The 18,966-nt window shown below is 40.5% G+C and overlaps 1 protein-coding gene across 7 annotated transcripts in view; it reads left to right on the top strand.

Moving 5' to 3' along the window:
* The window catches only part of LOC149448881 (elongin-A-like), a 114,699-nt gene that overhangs the window by 63,207 nt on the left and 32,526 nt on the right, over positions 1-18,966 (top strand). For all 7 annotated transcript variants that reach the window (XM_089694150.1, XM_089694149.1, XM_089694156.1 and 4 more), the window contains 3 exons: positions 3,268-3,365; positions 5,249-5,429; positions 9,515-9,638. In XM_089694150.1, the coding sequence (XP_089550276.1) occupies positions 3,268-3,365; positions 5,249-5,429; positions 9,515-9,638 (403 nt within the window). The remainder of the gene's footprint in view (positions 1-3,267; positions 3,366-5,248; positions 5,430-9,514; positions 9,639-18,966) is intronic.

Below are 18,966 nucleotides of genomic sequence, written 5' to 3'. Positions count from 1 at the left end.
CCACTTCCACGTAACAGAAATGAAGAAAGTTAGACATATTTGTAGTCTCCCTTGGGAGTCAACCATGGCTTCCATCATAGATACAATGGAGAGACTGCAGACACCCAGGGGCATGATGAATGAAAATCTATATAATGTGTGTGTATTTATGCATGTATTATTTATATATATATATATTATTTGGACACAGGCACAATTTTCATACTTTTTAGCTCTGTATGCCACCAGAATAGTTTTAAAATGAAACAATCCAAATGAATTTGAAGTGCAGACTTTCAGCTTCAATTCAAGGGGTTGAACATAAATATCAAGTACAAATTTTAGGAACGGCAACCATTTATTTTTTTTTTTTTTTTTTTTTTTTATACACAGTCCCTCCATTTTCGGGGGCTCTAATGTAATTGGACAAATGAATATAATCAAAAATAAAATGTTCATTTTTAATATTTTGTTGAGAATCCTTTACTGGCAATGATTGCCTGAAGTCTGGAACCCATGGACATTACCAGAGACTGGGTTTCCTCCTTTCTGATGCTTTGCCAGGCTCTAACTGCAGCTGTCTTCAGTTGTTCTTTGTGCATCTTCCTGACTTTTTAGTTTTGCCTTCAGCAAGTGAAATGCATGCTCAATTGGGTTGAGATCAGATGACTGACTTGGTCATTGCAGAATATTCCACTTTTTCTTCAAAAGCTCCTGGGTTGCTTTTGCAGTATGTTTTTGGATCTTTGTCTATCTGTACTGTGAAGAGCTGTCCAATCAACTTTGCTGCATTTGGCTGAATCTAGGCTGACAGTATATCTCTAAACACTGCAGAATTCATCCAGCTGCTTCTGTCACATCATCAATAAACACCAATGACCCAGTGCCACTGGAAGCCATGCATGCCCATGCCATCACACTGCCTCTGCCATGTTTTACAGATATCTTTGTGTGCTTTGGATCAAGAGCTGTTCCAAGCCTTCTCCACACTTTTTCTTCCTGTCATTCTGGTACAGATTAATCTTAGTTTCATCCGTCCAGATTAATCTTAGTTTATCCGTCCAAAGAATGCTTTTCCAGAACTGGTCTGGCTTCTTTAGATGTTTTTGGCACCGTCTAATTTGGCTTTTCTATTCTTCAGGCTTATGAATGGTTTGCACCTTATGATGAACCCTCTGTATTTGCTCTCGTGAAGTCTTCTCTTGATTGTAGACTTTGACAATGATACGCCCACCTCCTGGAGATTGTCCTTCACTTGTCTGGATGTTGCGATTGGGATTTTCTTTACCATAGAGAGGATCCTACGATCATCCACCACTGTTGTCTTCCGTGGATGTCCATGCCTTTTTATGTTGCTGAGCTCACCAGTGCATTCTTCTTTCCTCAGAGTGTACCAAACTGATTTGGCCACTCCTAATGTTGCTGCTATCTCTCTGATGGATTTGTTTTGTTTTACCATGGCCTGTTTCACTTTCATGGACAGCTCCTTTGAACACATGATGTAGATTCACAGCAATATATTCCAAATGCAAATACCACACTTAGAATAAACTCCAGACCTTTTACCTGCTTAATTGCTGAAGAAATAATTGACTCAATTGTCCAATTATATTACTCTTAAGAGCTGTAATTCATATATGTGTGTGTGTGTGTGTGTGTGTGTGTATATGTATGTATGTATATGCAAATGCCTGAAAAACTAAGATTGTGCCTACCTATGTTGTAATGTTAGAATGATTGATTAGTTTTTGGAATTCATTACATATATTCAGAATCATTTTTGTATATTCATTTTTTTTTTTTCAAATTGATATGAAATTCAAAAATTTGAATTTTGGAAGACTGCTATATTTGTTCTATTTTTTTTCCATTCAATATATTTTTTTTCTATTTTCTTCTACTTCTATTCCTTTATTTTCTGTTCTTATTTTATATTCTTTTATTTGCTATGCTATTCATTTATTTTTCATTTATTTTATGTATTCATTTATTTTCCATTCTGTTCTATTCTATAAAGAAGCTGAAATAGGAATCGTCAACTTATCTCACTTTTATACCTTATTGTATTTATTGAAATATGTTTCCATTTCAAATTCATTTTAAAATTTGGCTAATTCGTATCATCACAATTTATTTCCGATTCTATGAAATTTGTTACTACTGTGGTTAGGATACATCTGAATAATGAAAATTTTGTTTGAATTTTGATTCATAACGAAATTAATCAAATGTATATAATTTTATTTTAGAAATGCTTTAAAGGTTAGTTTTACACTAAGCAGCACTCCTAAATTGTGCAACAGTAAAAATGGGGTGGTGGGAGTTGTGCCAACTTTAGACAGGGTTACTTCTATGCAATCTCCTGCAGTTAATGTCTCTACTGGTTATTGATGGCTTCTTTGGCTATTAAAGTGAGCCAAAATCTTATTTGAAACTACAGACAGGCTCTTTATTGCAGAAGTGACTTGCAATGTCTCTTCTACAATAAAACAAACTTGCCTACCTGTTCGCAGTTGTCTGTAGAATGTACACTGAGCGGTGTATGCGCAGCCCAGTTTACATTCTGGCACAGTGCCCGTATGCTGTGATTGCAGTACTCCTGCAGGCCCTAGAAGCCAGGAGTAAGTATTTAAACTTCCTCTAACTGCCACTTTTGTTGGACCACTTGGCATGTTACAGGAAGAGAAAAACATATCTGTGGGCAGGGTCAACTATGAAACTGTTACATAGGTAACTGTAAAATAAAAACTACAGTGTTAAAGTTTAATTCCAGGTCTCTTTTTAACTAATTCTTTTTAGCCAGGCTGGCCCAAATTAACTATTTTCCACACAGGTGTGCCCACTGGGCATGCTGCATAAACTGTATGTAGCCTCAGCTACATACAGTATACAGCCTTGTGTTCTGGCAGTGAGATGAATTTCCCGCCTCACACCTGGAACAAAATAGTCGGATGAGTAGTGGGCAGATGACGTCATGATATCTCCACCCTAACCAATAAGGGAAAGCTTTATACTCATTCAGAGAATACAAAGTTGTCTATGAATAGCTGATGGAGGGTAAGGCTATGCCACACAAGTATACACAAGGCTGTATACTGAACGTACACTTTTATACAGCACATGCAGCGGGCGCACCTATGTAATAAATGGTTTGTTTGGGCTAGCTTGGCCCAAACTAACTAGATGAAAGGACAATAGATCTGAAATTCAACTTTAATGCCTTGAAACAGACTATATCACACGTCACAGCCCACTTTTTTACCTTTTTTTTTTTTCCCTGTTTTGTAGCAATCCAAGAAGTTGGAGGTGTACCTTATGAAATCCTAAAGCCAGTTCTTGAGCGTTGTACTCCAGAGCAGCTTAATCGCATTGAAGAATGTAATCCAGTATGTAGGTTTTTTTAAGTTGTGTTCCTAATCTTCTTTATAAAGAACAAGTGCAATGCTTTGTCACTGTATATAAGACCCCATTGGAGGATTTGCTGTCTATTCCTGATCCGGCTAAGATTTTTTTTTTCTCATATTCAGTCCTGGTGACAATGGTCCTCATGACATAGAGCGGGTGAATCTCAGAGATGGTAATTAAAACCTGACAAGAGGTTCTAACCCATTCACCACTCTATCCAAATATTGAAAGAATGGTTTTACTATACACTTTTTTTGTCTAAAGCCCCAATCCAGGCAGCATAAAGAAAATTTCCTTGCAGTGGTGCCACCCTGCACAACAAGGCTTAAATGCTTTTTATCTAGGGGTAGAGGAATAGGTTGTAATACTTATTTTTTGCTTCAGTAGGCTTCCACTACGCTGTGTGACCAGTCCCTTGAAGCCTCTTCTTTTCAGTGTTCTGGCTAGCCTTAGCACTTTTATCTTATCATGGTCAATGCAGGACTAGCAGTCCTGCATTGTACAAGAGGATGGTGAGGGCCTGTCCACAACCTAGAGCTTTGGACAGAAAAAGAGTTCTGGTGACCAGGGGAGTGAGGAATAAAGTAAGTGTTACGTTTAGGAGTAAAGGAATAAACTGTAGCAAACCTTTTAACTCCTGCAGCTCTGGGGGCCCACTGCAATCTTTGACTTTCACTTTAAGGGCGCTTTCATACTGCCATGCTGTGGTTTAGCCACAATGTGCGTGCAGCACAGTGCATCCAAGGTTTTTACACTGGTTACCCATGATTTCTTAGACTTCTATTACATCAGACATTTTTGTTGTGTTTTCTGAAAGCGCACCAAAAGATGCAGCATGTTGGACTTGGTGTGATTTCAGAAAATGACCCAAAAACTCTAGATATAATAGAAGTCTATGGGAAAGCATGGGTAACCCTCATGTACACCTGTTTACTGTGCTGCATCCACGCTGTGGCAAAATTTCAGACAGGCAGTGTGAAAAACACTCTCAAGCATTGTGTTAAAATCATGTAGAGGGTCAGGTATCCCATGTAGTATGGAGTAGTTATTACATGTCATGGACACAGGTCTGGCTCAGATGCAATGGGTGTGTTGGCACTTGCCTTATACTGCAGCAATCTTCGTCTACTGTGACATTGTATCAGGCTAGGTTCACACTAACCTGCACCAGGGGCGGACTGACAACTCATGGGGCCCCCAGGCAATAGGGGATCATGGGGCCCCTGTGTCCTTGCCCAAACTCAAAAAAGCCTATGAAAAAGGTACCAGGGGCATCTCATGGGGCCCCTTACTGACCCCGGGCCCTCGGGCAGTGCCTGAGTTTCCAAATGGTCAGTCCGCTCCTGGCCTGCGCTGTGTGTTCTGGGTGCGGGTGTGGTAATTGTATCGGTTTCCGCACGCACATTGCGCTGCCCTTGCGAGATGCGCGAGGCTGTCATTCATTCTGAATAGCATCCTCCCACATTTCAGCTTGCAGTGCGATCGTGGGTGCAGTAACTGCATGGTCAAAAAGACCATGTACTTTTCCTGTGGCAACTTTTTGTGCGAGACGCACAGCAGCCCATTCAAACAAATGGGCTGCCGTGCCTGAGCAAACGTGGGCCACACGGCCCACACTAGTGTAAACCAGGCATTAATCTCTACCAGTGTAGTAATGTGGGAACAATCTTCTGTAATTTTAGCAATAGAATGTAATAGTTTTAAGTAATATACCAGTTTTAACATAGCAGTGTCTTTTAAGAAGCACAAGACAGATCAAAAAAACCGCAGAGGTCTCTGCTGTAGACGTTTTTTGTGTTTTTTTTTTTTCCTATAACACGCTCCATAGAACATGTAAAGTAAGGCTATTCTTTTTGTACTAAAGGACTTTACAGAAGACTCTGACCACCTGTGGAAGAAACACTGTGAAAGGGACTTTAAAGGGCACAAGCTTTTAGAATACGAGTCTTCGCGAGAGATGTATTTAAGGCTCTTCAGCGCAAGAGAGGAAAAGTTAAAAATGATAACTCAAAATATCAGTTCAATATACTCTGGAAAGCCTAAAGGTTTGTATCTGTATGGTTAAACCAGGAAATTCACCTACATGTCCCTAAGCCCCAGGAAAGATGGTGTATTTGTATTATAAATTACAAGGTGTTTCCACATGCAAAGCTGAATCTTTTCCAGTTTTTAAATATCTACACCTGGTATCCAATACAAAAATAATTTTTCTAATCAGAATTCAGATTTCTATTTAAAATGTCTCCCTATTGATTGAACATTGTACAGTAATCACTATTCCCATTTTATCCTAATTTACATGCATAATTAGTTGTCTGTAACAAGGGAAAAGCTGAATTCTAATTACTTTTGGATTTTAGTTGAGAAACAGGTGTGTGTATGTTTTTCATACACAGGCAAATATAGAAGTAAGTCTTCTTATTGCTATTCTATTTTGAAAGTTTTCAAGGTATGGGAGTTGACATTTTTAGGTTAGTGTTGAAGGTTCAGCAAAGGACCAAAAAATGTGCATAGGTCATTGCTAACAAGACAGGAAGAGAATGGAAATCTCCCAGATAGGAACATGGATGGCAGTAGGAGCCTAGCACAGTTTCTAACCTTTCTCTATTCTGTCCATAAAGAAAATATATATTGGTTGCATTCCCTCTTTTAACTACACATTGGAATTCCTATCATAGACTCTTAGAGTTCGTCTGTGCCTCCCATAACAAATGTTGGTGTCTGTAAAAAATGTACTTGTCGGAAACAGATACAGTAATTTGTTGCATGGAGGAATGAGGGTGGGGGTGGTACTAATGCATAAGTGTCTGTACTGGACACTATATCCTCATTGCAGGCTCAGTAACAACACCCCTCTTCAATCTGCACATCAGGATTGGTTGCTAACATGCTGGTGGCTGTGCAGCAGACAACATCATAACAACCAATGACTCCTCTCTGACCCAATGCGACTGCCAGGCATGAGATTCCTGCAATTTAACAAGTATGGCCATTGTCATATTTGGATGATATCGGCCAGCATCTCCCCCACTTTTACATTCAGCTGTCAGCTAGGGAATCTCCTGGTCAGCAGCTGAAGGGACTAAAGATGAGTCGCTGGTTGATAGTACACCATCATCCACTGGCTTTGTAGCAACCATGCAGCCCTGTGTGTGGGTGGGGACACTTATTTGGTACCCAATATGGAAGAATGGCATTCAGAGACCAAGTAAAGTTTCACAATTATTTGGTCAGATGAAGGGAACATGTGGAGATCAGCGTCAGGGTTCTTGGCTTAATAGTCCCAAGCACGGTGTCTCAGTAGTACAGTCAACACAGGTGCAGTAGTTCTCAGCAATGTTAGCAGCACTTTGAAATAAGTCCAGCATTAAGGTTGTCACTCTGTTAAGGCTTGCATTACCAGAGCAGCATCTGAGTAGAGGGATGGCTGTTAGGCAGAGTAGTGGTGTAGCGGCACCTGGAAGAACTAGTACAAAGTCTTTATCGCAGTAATGAAGTCCAAGGAAAAGTTGAGCCAGTAGCAGTGCCCTTAGTCAGGAACCTCTCCCTAGGGCTAAATAAGCTGTTCCTATCCTGTGTATTTCCTGTCCCTACTCTATCCACTTCCCAACTGCAGCAGGGCATTGCTATTTATTAGCATTGCCCCTACTAAAGATGGCCACTGAGGTCATCCAGTGTTGCAGCGTACAATCAGACTGCTGCTCCTCTAAGTGACCTCTACAGAGGCTGCAGAGGAACAGTGTTCCTCTCCTCCTTCATTCCCTTTGTACAACAGTAAGCAACACAGCACCACCTACCAAGGAGAGGGTAACCTGTGCCTGCCTACACCCCCCCCCCTCCTTTTTCTCCTCCATCTCCATGAAAGATGCTGCCCTTGGCATTGGAAGCCCACAAAATACAACTTTACATAAGGCACAAACCACAATGGCAACAGGTTAGCTCATACAACATGATCAGAATACTTATCAGGTAACTCCCATGAGCTACACCAAATGGGGCAACAGGCCTCACCACCATCTTTGGGTTCAGTGTCAGAATTTTCAATTGCAGTAAGTTAATCAGAGGCGTCAGGTGCTTGGGGATGAACATGGATAGGCATAACACCCTTACTGAGGCTGGCACCAGAGAGGGATGCATAGGCTCAACAGGACACTCAGCATCCTCACATGGGTCCACAGCAATATCTACAAAGGTCTTAGTAGGAGTTTCTCTATCAGCACAGACCGGGTATAGGGGCCTGGACTCAAAAGGAGGCAGATACCATTTCATAGGAACTTCCTGTTTTGATGCAATGTCCATGGTGCTAGGTACTGGAGGCATTTGTCGGCCCAAAAAGGATACAGTTGAATTTGTATAGGCCTAGTGGTATCAAAGGAGTATTTTTCTGTCTTGTTCTCTCACTGATATTTGCCAGTAGCAACTAGCCAGGTCCAAGGTAGAGCAATAACTGGCTTGTCCCAAGGCCATAAGGGATTCCTGCACCCGAGGCAACAGGTAGGCAACTCAATGGGTATAGGGATTGAGCTTGCAATAATACACACTGAAATGCAGACTGCAAGCCTTCTTCCACACCAGAACAAGAAGGGCATCCCAGTGACTACGGCTCTCCCACACTATCCTGCTTTGCAGCAAGTTTCAAATTAAGTCCTTGAAATTCTGGCACAAAGCAGATGGTATATAGTAATATTGTTCCTTAATGGGTGTAGCTACTACTTGATGATACTACTCCTTTTAGCTACCAAACTACTTGATGTTCACACCCCCTGGTTATGACCACAAGATCTTTCCATTTTGGTTAGCAGTTGGGACATGTCCAAGTCCTTGAGGATATTGGAGGTAGAGTCCAAACACACGGGGCCTACACTCACCCTGCCTATAAACTGGTCCCATAATAACATGTCCGGAGTGCCAATATCAGCACATCCCTGAATATCCTTTATTTCCAGCCACTTCCGTAGTTTCTGAAGGGCTTCTGTAAAAGTGGGTAAGATTCTAGCCCTCTTGCTCTCTTCATAATGAAGAATCGGCATCTCAGCTCTTTGCATGTTACTCCTTTTGACAGTACCAGGATAGCTTGGCGAGCATCATTCTCTAAGAAATTGATAACTAATTCTGAAATCTGCTTGGTGGGCACCTGATAGAAGTGTACTGCACTTTCCAGTCTCTATTCCCATTCCATCAGCGAAATGTTGGAACAATTGAATTTTGGAACTGGCGCTAGGGTCACTTCTAAAGGTGCCATAATGTTAACTTAGGCCCTATTCATGCCGTATCTTGCTGACTATGCCAATTTGTGGGTGGGGCCAGTTAGTTGGTACTTAGTATGGAAGAGTGGCACACAGAGACCAAGTAGCACAATTTATTATTTGATTAAATGAAGGTAACACAACAGGTGGAGAAAAGCAGCAAGGTCATTAGCTTAAAATTTCCAAATACTATTGAAACAGCATCTTGGTGACACTGAACAAACATACAGTAGTTCTCAACACTTCTACTGCTCCCCTAGTGACACCTACAGAGGCTGAAAGGGAACATTGTTCATCTCAAACTTCATTCCCTCTGTACAGCAGATATCAACATAGCACCACCTACAGAGAGGAGAGTACACTGCACCTGCCTACATGTGAAGGAAGCTGTCACATTCATGGCTGCTTCCCATCAGACATGGCCCACTATGAGCACTAGCATCTCTCTGTAAACCAACTCAGATGGTCTTAATTACCTCCAGTTTCCGAATATAAGAATGGTTGTAATTGTTTTGAATTTGTCGTCGCCACAGTGACAGTTTCTAAATAAGGTGAAAATAAGCACTACATGTACTGCCAGAAAAGTGTTGCAAATGCTTTATTAATCCCCCATCTAGGAAACCAAAAAGTTATTTATATTTTAAGTCAAAGCTGAAACATTTTATAAGAAAGATATAAACTTTTAGATTACATTAGATAACTGCCATCAGTACATTGATAAATGAGGCAGCATTAACAATAAACACTCTATTATCCTAATAACCACCTATCTTGTGTATTATATAACAGTAACATTAAAAGCAAGAGGAAAGATAAAAAAAAGTCGCAACAAAATGTAATGATTGTAAGCATAAATTAGATTACATTTTTTTTTTTCTTTTAAGGTCGACAAGTAAAACTCGCTTACATTCACGGAGAAGCTAAACCTCCCAGACATATTCGTCGCAAGCAGGAGATTAATGGAACGGCTGGACCTATTGTACAGCCTCATCCCATAGAAAAACACAAGTATGTTGTGGGTTTTTTTTTTTTTTTTTCATGAACGCATTTTTGTTTTTAATTTGTTTTAAACATAAAGTACAAAAGAGCATATGCATGTGTCTCATGAGAAGAGTGTATGTGTATATAAAACCTCTGCATACACAAAGTTGCTTCAAATGGCCTCTTAGTCTTTTTCCTAGTGACCTCATACCAACAAACATTTGGTCTTTTTCCACATTTGGTATTCTTCCTCCGGCACACACACAGATTAGTCTTTTCCTGAATCCCTGCTCTAGCACACATAAGTTTCTTCTCCTGAGACTCCTCAGTTTGATAGAGGGAGCTGGAAAGTCAGAGATCCAAAAATTTCTATGCTGGCCGCAGTGAATTGAAATTCAGGAAGGAAGTCATACTTTGGACTTCTACTGACAATTGGACTATAGGTGGAGGCAGCAACAAGGGAGGAGAAAATAGCTATATTGCATAGTTAGGTGTTTTGCCATGGAAAGCCAGAGCAAGTGTGTGTGTGTGTGTGTATCTATTATTTTTATATCTAGCTATCTCACACAGAGTAAGGCCCAATTATATTTGGGCTGAGAGTGCACACTCAGGTTTAATTTCAGGGTATGTACATCCAAATTGAAGGAAGGGTTTAGGAATTACAACTCTTAAGAGTAGCCATCCCCCCTTTTTCAAGGGATCAAAAGTAATTGGACAACTGAATCAAAAGCTGTTTCATGGCCAGTTGTGGGCTACTCCTTCATTATTTCTTCATCAATTAAGCAGGTAAAAGGTCTGGAGTTAAGTGTGATATTTGCACTCTATTGCTGTGAACCTACATCATGCGTACAATGGAGCTGTCCATGGAAGTGAAACAGGCCATTGTAGGACATCAAAAACTAAACAAATCTATCAGAGAGATAGCAGCAACATTAGGAGTGACCAAATCAATAGTTTGGTACATTCTGAGGAAAGAAGAACACCCTGGTGAGCTCAGCAACATAAAAAGGCATGGACGTTCACTGGAGACAACAGCGGTGAATGATAGCAGGATCAGCTCAATGGTAAAGAAAAACCCATTCACAACATCCAGACAAGTGAAAGACACTCTCCAGGAGGTGGGCGTATCATTGTCAAATTCTACAATCAAGAGAAGACTTCATGAGTGCAAATACTGAGGGTTCACCACAAAGTGCAAACCATTCATAAGCCTGAAGAATAAAAAAGCCAGATTAGACTTTACTAAAAAAACATCTAAAAAAAAGCCAGACCAGTTCTGGAAAAGCATTCTTTGGACAGATGAAACTAAGATTAATCTGTACTAGAATGATGGGAAGAAAAAAGTGTGGAGAAGACTTGGAACAGCTCATGATCCAAAGCACACAACGCCATCTGTAAAACATGGTGGAGGCAGTGTGATGGCAGGGGCAGCAATGGCTTCCAGTGGCACTGGGTCATTGGTGTTTTATTGATGATGTGACAGAAGCAACTGGATGAATTCTGCAGTGTTTAGAGAGATACTGTCAACCCAGATTCAGCCAAATGCAGCAAAGTTGATTGGACGGTGCTTCACAGTACAGATGGACAATGATCCAAAACACACTGCAAAAGCAACCCAGGAGCTTTTGAAGGAAAAGAAGTGGAATATTCTGCAATGGCCGAGTCAATCACCTGATCTCAACCCAATTGAGCATGCATTTCACTTGCTGAAGGCCAACCTAAAGGCAGAAAGGCCCACAAACAAAGAGCAACTGAAGACTGCTGCAGTTAGAGCCTAGCAAAGCATCAGAAAGGAGGAAACCCAGTCTTTGGTAATGTCCATGGGTTCCAGACTTCAGGCAATCATTGCCAGTAAAGGATTCTCGACAAAATATTAAAAATGAACATTTTATTTATGATTTTATTCATTTGTACAATCACATTTGAGCCCCTGAAAATGGAGGGACTGTGTATAAAAATGGTTGCAGTTCTAAAATTTGTACTTGATATTTATGTTCAACCTCTTGAATTAAAACTGAAAGTCTGCACTTCATATTAATTTACACTGTTTTGTTTTAATTTATTCTAGTGGCATACAGAGCCAAAAGTATGGAAATTTTGCCTGCATCCAAATCTATATGGACCGAAGTGTGTGTGTGTGTGTGTGTGTGTGTGTGTGTGTGTGTGTGTGTGTGTGTGTGTGTGTGTAATAAATAAATAAATATATATAAATATATATATATATATATATATATATATATATTTGTGTATATAATTTTAATGTATTTCATATAAACTGTGTGTGTATATATGTATGTAGTATTGATTTTATTATTTTATCAGATAAACCGCTGGGTTGAAACATAAAGCAATGATAGGTGCATGTACCATATGTATTGTGTCAGTGTATTTTTTTTTTTTTCCCTTATTTTTTCTTAGGTTAGGCACTGTTAGCGCAGTCTGTGTTGCTCTTGTAGTGTGGGTCACAAGCTGTTTTGTATACCTGTTAGTAATAAACTATTCTGGTTTTGTAACCATAGTCTGAAACATGATCTTAGAGAATACAGGAGGGTGCCTGTTGCTGTCACTCAGGCTGTTATGTTGGGTGACGCACTTTGGATTTTGCCAATCAGATATTCCTTTATCTTGAGTGATATTCTGAGGAAAATGACTTAATTTATTGACTTATAAATATTTTTTAATCTTGATATTTGTACTATACCTTTTTGGATTTTTGGGCATAGTGAATGGAAAGTAAACCATATTGAGGCTGAACATATTGCCTTGCTCTGATCATGTGATTTGAAGTCATTGCTGATTAGATACCTGGTGACAGGGTGAGAGCAGAGACTCAGTCAGTAACATAGCATGTCCACACAGTACTGAATGCTTCTGGAAGGAGGGGAAGTTTTGATTTAGCCGGAGTATGTAAACTGAGACAGTCTAAATATAATTCCGTGGAATTATGGCTAGTTATACATACACAGAACATGAAGAATAGTGTAATTATAAATATTATCCCTACAATATTATATTACCATATGCTAATACTGCTAGAAATTGTTACCCTTTAGTTTATAAAATACAATTACTAGGAGGTTTTACAAATCACTTAACTACTGTAGTTTCACTCAAAGGAAATCTAGAAATTAAAGTAGTACTGAAATCCTATTCAAAGCACGTATATAAACCCAGTAGTCAATGTTCTGATGTTTCACTTTCCTGGATACACTAGATTGCCCTCTCTTGTACCATGGCACTAGAAGAGTGTTTAAAAGCACATGCACAAATCTTGCTTCATAGGGGTGGTGGAGACACCTACGGTATGTAAAACTACATTGTTTCCTGCTAGGTTGACCCAGTTAGAGTGCCAGCAAAGTACTCGAAGCATATCAAAAAATTCTGTGCCTCAGAAGGGATTTGGCCAGCTGGTGTTTGTTTGCCCAACATAGGGACCTTTGAACACCTGATGGAGATGAGCTGCCTCACATATTCTAGTTGGATCTTGGAGGACAATTCTATAATTGCCTCAGTTGGGATGGCTTGGATCCCTGTACATTGGGTACTGGGACCATGGAACCCTAATGTGGAAAGTTTATCCCAGCAGAGCCTTGTCATCTGATCTAAAAGAATGTGCCAAAGTTCTATCTTATGACCCCTGTACATCACTACAGATGTAGGGGCCCGAAGACTGAGCCATGATGTGTTGGGGAACACCAGCTTGTAATACATCCAGAAGTGACAAATGCCAAATGTGCTAGCCGCGACTGCAGAACTGGAAAGGAGAGGAGAGATGTTAATGAAATACTCCACTGGTACTGGCTCTCATTTAAGAAGAGTGCCATCCTGGATCATTCCCCCTCCCAGTTGGCAAAGTTAATGTCTGAGACTGCCTATAGACACACGATAGTTGAATTTAGTGATTATTTCAAGTCTTAAAGCATTTTTAGGTTTGTAATGAGACTGCAGAAAAAGATTTATTGCTATGCTCTATTCTGTTGGAATGTGATGGTATTTAGTGACTAAAAACTAAACTTGCCTTAAAGCGGAGTTCCAGTGAAAATAAAAAAAAAAAAAAAAGCTAGCTGCTACAAGAACTGTAGCTGCTGACTTTTTTAAAAAAAAAACCGCTTACCTGTCTCTCGATCCCCGGTGTCCATACCCCCCTACATCCAGTTTCACTGACCACCCTGTGTTCCTGGCACCAGCATCTTCAGTGTGGGCACCCAGCAGTGACAGTTTGCGGCTTCACAGCAGGGTGCTCACTGTGCATGCACGAGTAGCGCTGTACTTTTTGATTGGTCCTGTAGTCTACTGGGACCTGTCAAGCATCCCAGAAGACTACGGGGGGGGGGGTTAGGGGGAGGTCAACTTCCGCTTCTGAACGCCTAGGCAATCACAGCGGAAGTGGGAGCGGGTACCTGTCAATTTCGGGAACCCGCTCCTCAAAGGTGCCAATCCTAACGGGAAGTGGGGGACCAGTTCTTAAAGTGGAGCTTCCCCTTTTGGGTGGAACTCCGCTTTAACTCCCCTTTTATTTTTGGAACAATCCAGTGCCCCTTTGGATCAAACAGACTGTACTAGAGAACACTTCCACCACTTATAAGTGTAACCCCCTTGTCTTAAACAGAGGCTACCAGCAAATTTAGCTGTGCTGTGTTGTAGTATTTTGGTAATTTGGGTTTACCCATAAATGTGGCATGGCTGTGGTTCCTCCCTCTTGCCAGTAGGTGTCACCGGTAGATTTGGTATTTTTATGATAAACTATAGTAAAGCTGGATTATGAATATGCATACTTCTCTGAACCAATCAGTAGGAGTTTCTCTTACCACTGATGCATGCTGGGAGAGGGTATATACGAGGGGCTTTCAAGTCAAACCAGGAAGTTTAATTTTACAGGTATAAAAAGGGATGCTAGCATGGCGGTACTACATGCAGTAGTAAGTGCCAAGTGTGTCCTATTTCTGATGGGTGGCACAGATGTCGTGTGCCAGTCCAGAGACCGTTAACCACCTGCTAACCGTTCTATAGCCGAATGACGACTACAACGCGGTTGTCCAGTTCTGGGAGGGCATCATGACATCCTCCCAGAACGCGCCCTTCCGTGTGCCACCAGTGGTGCGCAGCCGGTGTTCACTGTGTCCATAAGACACAGCTGATTACGTGCTGAGGTAAAAAGCCAATCTCAGTGGCCTTTTATCACATAATCAGCTGTGTCCACTGACACAGCAGATCATGGAGTAAATACAGTTGCTGGTTATCAGCAGCACTTTCCTCATGCTGTCTTAGCTTGAGGAAAGTATTGCCGATAACCGGCAGATGTCAGAGTAAATCGGCACTCATCATGATAATCCGTGCCCTGCTGTGCCACCCAATCAGTGCCACCTAACAGTTGCACCCAGCACTGCAGCATCAGTTCCCAGAACTGCCGCCAGGCAGTGCTGTCAGTCAGTGCCACCTATCCGTGCAGCATAATCAGTGCCTCCTCGTCAATGCCCACCAGTGCCACCTCATCAGTGCAGCCTATTAGTGCTGCCTCTCTTCCATGCCACCTCATCAGTGCAGACTCATCAACGCACATCCGCGAAGGAGAAAAATTACTTCTTTGCAAAATTTTATAACAGAGAGATACTGTCAGCCCAGATTCAGCCAGGTTTTTTTTTTTTCAAATTTGTTGCTATTTGTTTCTTTATAGTGCAAAAAATAAAATGCCCAGTGGCGAATAAATGTCACCAAAAGAAAGCTCTATTTGTGTGAAAAAAATTATAAAAATTTCATATGGGTACATTGTTGCATGACTGCGCCATTGTCATTCAAAGTGCGACAGTGCTGAAAGCTGCAAATTGGCCTGGGCACAAAGGGGGTAAAAGTGCCCGATAGGCAAGTGCAAAATTAAGATGGCAGACAACCGTATTAGCGCATGCATGGAACAACGTGTGGTGATGAAGTTTCTTGTGAATGAAAGCATAAAACCCGCTGATATATACAGAAGACTTCAAGCACAGTACAGTGATAAGACGCTCAGCCGCAGTAAGACATTTGAATGGTGTAAACGTTTTCAAAGATGGCTGTACATTCTTCAGTGACAATCCTGGCCGTGGTGGTTCCCAGCCCACAGCAGTCGTTCCTGTGAACATTTAGTGATGAGATCAATATTTCTTTGGGAACGGTAAACACAATCATGACGAAGTGGGCAGGCTGTGCTAGAATGGTTCAGGTGTACTGACAAATATTTATATGCTGAAGCTTTCCAGGCATTGGTTAAGTGCTAGGATAAGTGTATAAATGTAGCATGGGAGTATGTTGAAAAATAAATGCAATTTCCACTCCTTGAAATTTGTTCCTTTTTATTATATAATCTCAAAAGTCCCAATTTGAATGAAACACTCCTCGTATATTTTTGGGAGGTCAAGTGACCTGGGTACTCCAACCCAGACCTTGGTCTGGCATGGATGTGTGCTTTGGGATGTGTGCTTTTTCAGTTGCATTGGGTAGGCCAGAAGCCTAAGGCTTAGCCATGTGCTCTAGGCTCTGCAAGGGAGAGTCTGTCTGTTGCCTGGAGGCATGAGTAAAGTACCAGAGGTTACTCTTCCATGAGCTGGGGACTGTGGAGAGCCTGGAAAAGCATCAAGATAAACTCATCCAAAGAAATAGACTGTTATGCTACCCTCTCTGTTTTAAAATGATAGTAACTTGGCTGTCATGCTGACTCTTGCTTCATTACTATGAGTCTTGGACTTGAAACAAGTATACAAGTCAGAAGTTCTGACTTTACATGATGCTTCTTTTGGGTCAGTAACTCAAATGAGGCAGCCAAGCAAATGGCATTTTCAGCAATATCCATCTCCATGGTTATCTTAATTCAGTTTTTCTTTTAGATGATTCTACAGTTGCATGATTCTATGGTTTGTGGAGCTCTCTATAGTGCCTCAGAACAGCCCAAAGATAACTGCAAATTAGATGACAAACCTGCCATCCTTGTGTACGTACAATAAATATTTTTTGTACATCTCTGCAGACCTTTTATTCATCATGGATGGAAACCTTTTTCAGAAATGCTATGTGCTGAACATCTTATCTCCGTTTCTTCACGTTGCTCTAGGAAAAAGTTCATCTTATTTTTCTATTATATACAGTGGCTTATGCGTCTGTTGGTACAAAAATTCTTAAGCAGTATCTAGCTTTTTGTGCTTATGACAGAATTCTGATCATATTGAGTTCTGTAAAATCTAGTTGTATAGCTGCAGTACCCTGCAGCCTCTCTTCTGTTAACAATTTTTTTGACCTTTCCATAGATGAGCAAGATGAATTATGGCTGTTGTCAGCTTTAACACTTTAACAGGTTCCCATTTATAGCTCTATTCCACATGCTAAATTTGTAAGATCAATATGGTAATATGAAATTTGAAGTTCAAGTAGTTCTTTCTGGGAATTGTCTGTTTAGTTGTAACGGTACCTATGCTCTTTGGAAACTACTGAGGTATGTTATGGCCAGACTGATTTTTTTAAACTCTGTAGTGCTACACTTAGGCAATGACGAACTCTCAAGGCGAAGATTCTCTAGAATTGAAATCCTTTGTAAGTGTAATTCTAATTTGCAGAATCCCTGAAGAAAGCCTACTGGGTACATATACAAAACAGAGCTGACATGTTAACAGTTGGTCACTAGGGATGAGCTTCTGGTTCAGGTCAACCATGAATTTGGCCTGAATCCAAGCTGTTTGCTGAGCAGGGAAACTAAATTGCTAGATTAGGCCTGTTCTACTACCCATCCAAACCACTGCCTGTCAGATGGAAGGCATTCATACACTAGGTGGTATTCATACTGCCACAAAATAAAGCTTTTTGGTGCTTGTTCAAATTGTAAATCAGCCAGTGGGCATTTTGAATGATGGTATTGGCAATATATTTGGTGACATTAGCTGGCTGGTTTGTTTACCTTCAGCAGCCAGCTATGGAGCTGCCTACTGAGATTGACAGTGTTTTGGTCTTCATGTTTTGGCTTGGCAGGTTGTTGTTCATTATAATGATGCTTAATGACATGACTGACATTGGATTTACATAATGGGAAATTTTCTTTCATAAAATAGTTTTCCTGTGGTATGTGTATTTGCCATGTGTGTGTTTGTTTTTTTTTTTTTTTTTTTTTTGAGTAAGCAGGGGAGCTTGTTTTTTTAAAACATACAAAGATACACTGTCCCACAATGTAGGTCCAATGTCAATCACATTGTCCAGCACTGTAGATCCTTCGTCATACACCATAAAATATGACCTGCTGACACAAACATGACAACATGTTCCAACATTTCTCCCTCCATGGACTCTTGCCACAAATGACAGCTCCCCAGCCAGATGCTGAATGCCAACAAACCAGCTGCTAACATCATTAACCAAATATGGCCATGGCCACTTAGTTCCGATCCCAAACTTTGCAGGAATGCATCCTATATGTACACCGCTTCGTGTGCAGATTTAAGGCATCCATCCAGGCATGTTATTTAACTGGTATTTGTCAGCCCCCTATGTGGTAGTAATAAAGTTAAGGGGAAAAAAGTGTAAAATTAAATATTTTGTGCATAAGCACCCCCCCCCCCCCAGCACATATAAACATAAATGCATGCATCGGAGGTGCCCAAGTATAAAAATGTTGAATGTGATAACCTGTTATATTGTTGTACACACTGGAATGACCGCAATAATTATAGAGACATCATATATGGTTAACTCTAAACTATGTAAAGGTTTTTAAAGCATCACCTATAGAACTTTAGTATATTGTTCACTGAAAATATGCATTTTATTTTCTCTGAAAATGAGTTTTTATTTTCCCAAGACCTGCTCCATGCTTAACAGTATTTAAAAATATTTTTTTCATTGGTACATGTCCCCAGTGACAGTGCCCAGCTACCTACGCTGTTAAGTCAGGTGGGAAGTGGTAGGTTTCAGTGCATGGCACTGTGTACTCCCTTTTTTTTTTTTTTTTTTTTTTTTTTTTTTTTTTCTTCTTTAAACATTTTAACACGCATTACCAGCATTGTGATGTGAATGAAGCACATAGAACAAAACTGTTTTCTATGTGTTATTGCAGCCAATGGTGTTTTTATGCAGTGCAGGAAAAATACCAATCGCTGCACATAGTGTGAACGCATCCCTAATGTGTTGTGTGAAAATCCTGCACCTATTTGTTTATTTCTTTAATTGGTCACACATCTACTGGAAGATTTCTGCTTTGGATACCTTTTTAGCATATGCAGTATAGGGAACTGACAGAAGTTGTTTGTATCCACATTTTTATTTTAATACCTGTTGCTTTAGCCATGCAAGACAAATCAGCAAAGTCACCTCAAGCCCACATACATTTTTATTTTCTCTGATC

Source organism: Staurois parvus, unplaced genomic scaffold, assembly GCF_062004578.1.
Source record: "Staurois parvus isolate SC_StPar_1 unplaced genomic scaffold, SC_StPar_1.0 ptg000652l, whole genome shotgun sequence".
Classification (NCBI taxonomy): Eukaryota; Metazoa; Chordata; class Amphibia; order Anura; family Ranidae; genus Staurois; species Staurois parvus.
The sequence above is the reverse complement of the archived record's forward strand: the minus strand, read 5'-3'. Positions and strand labels throughout refer to the sequence as shown.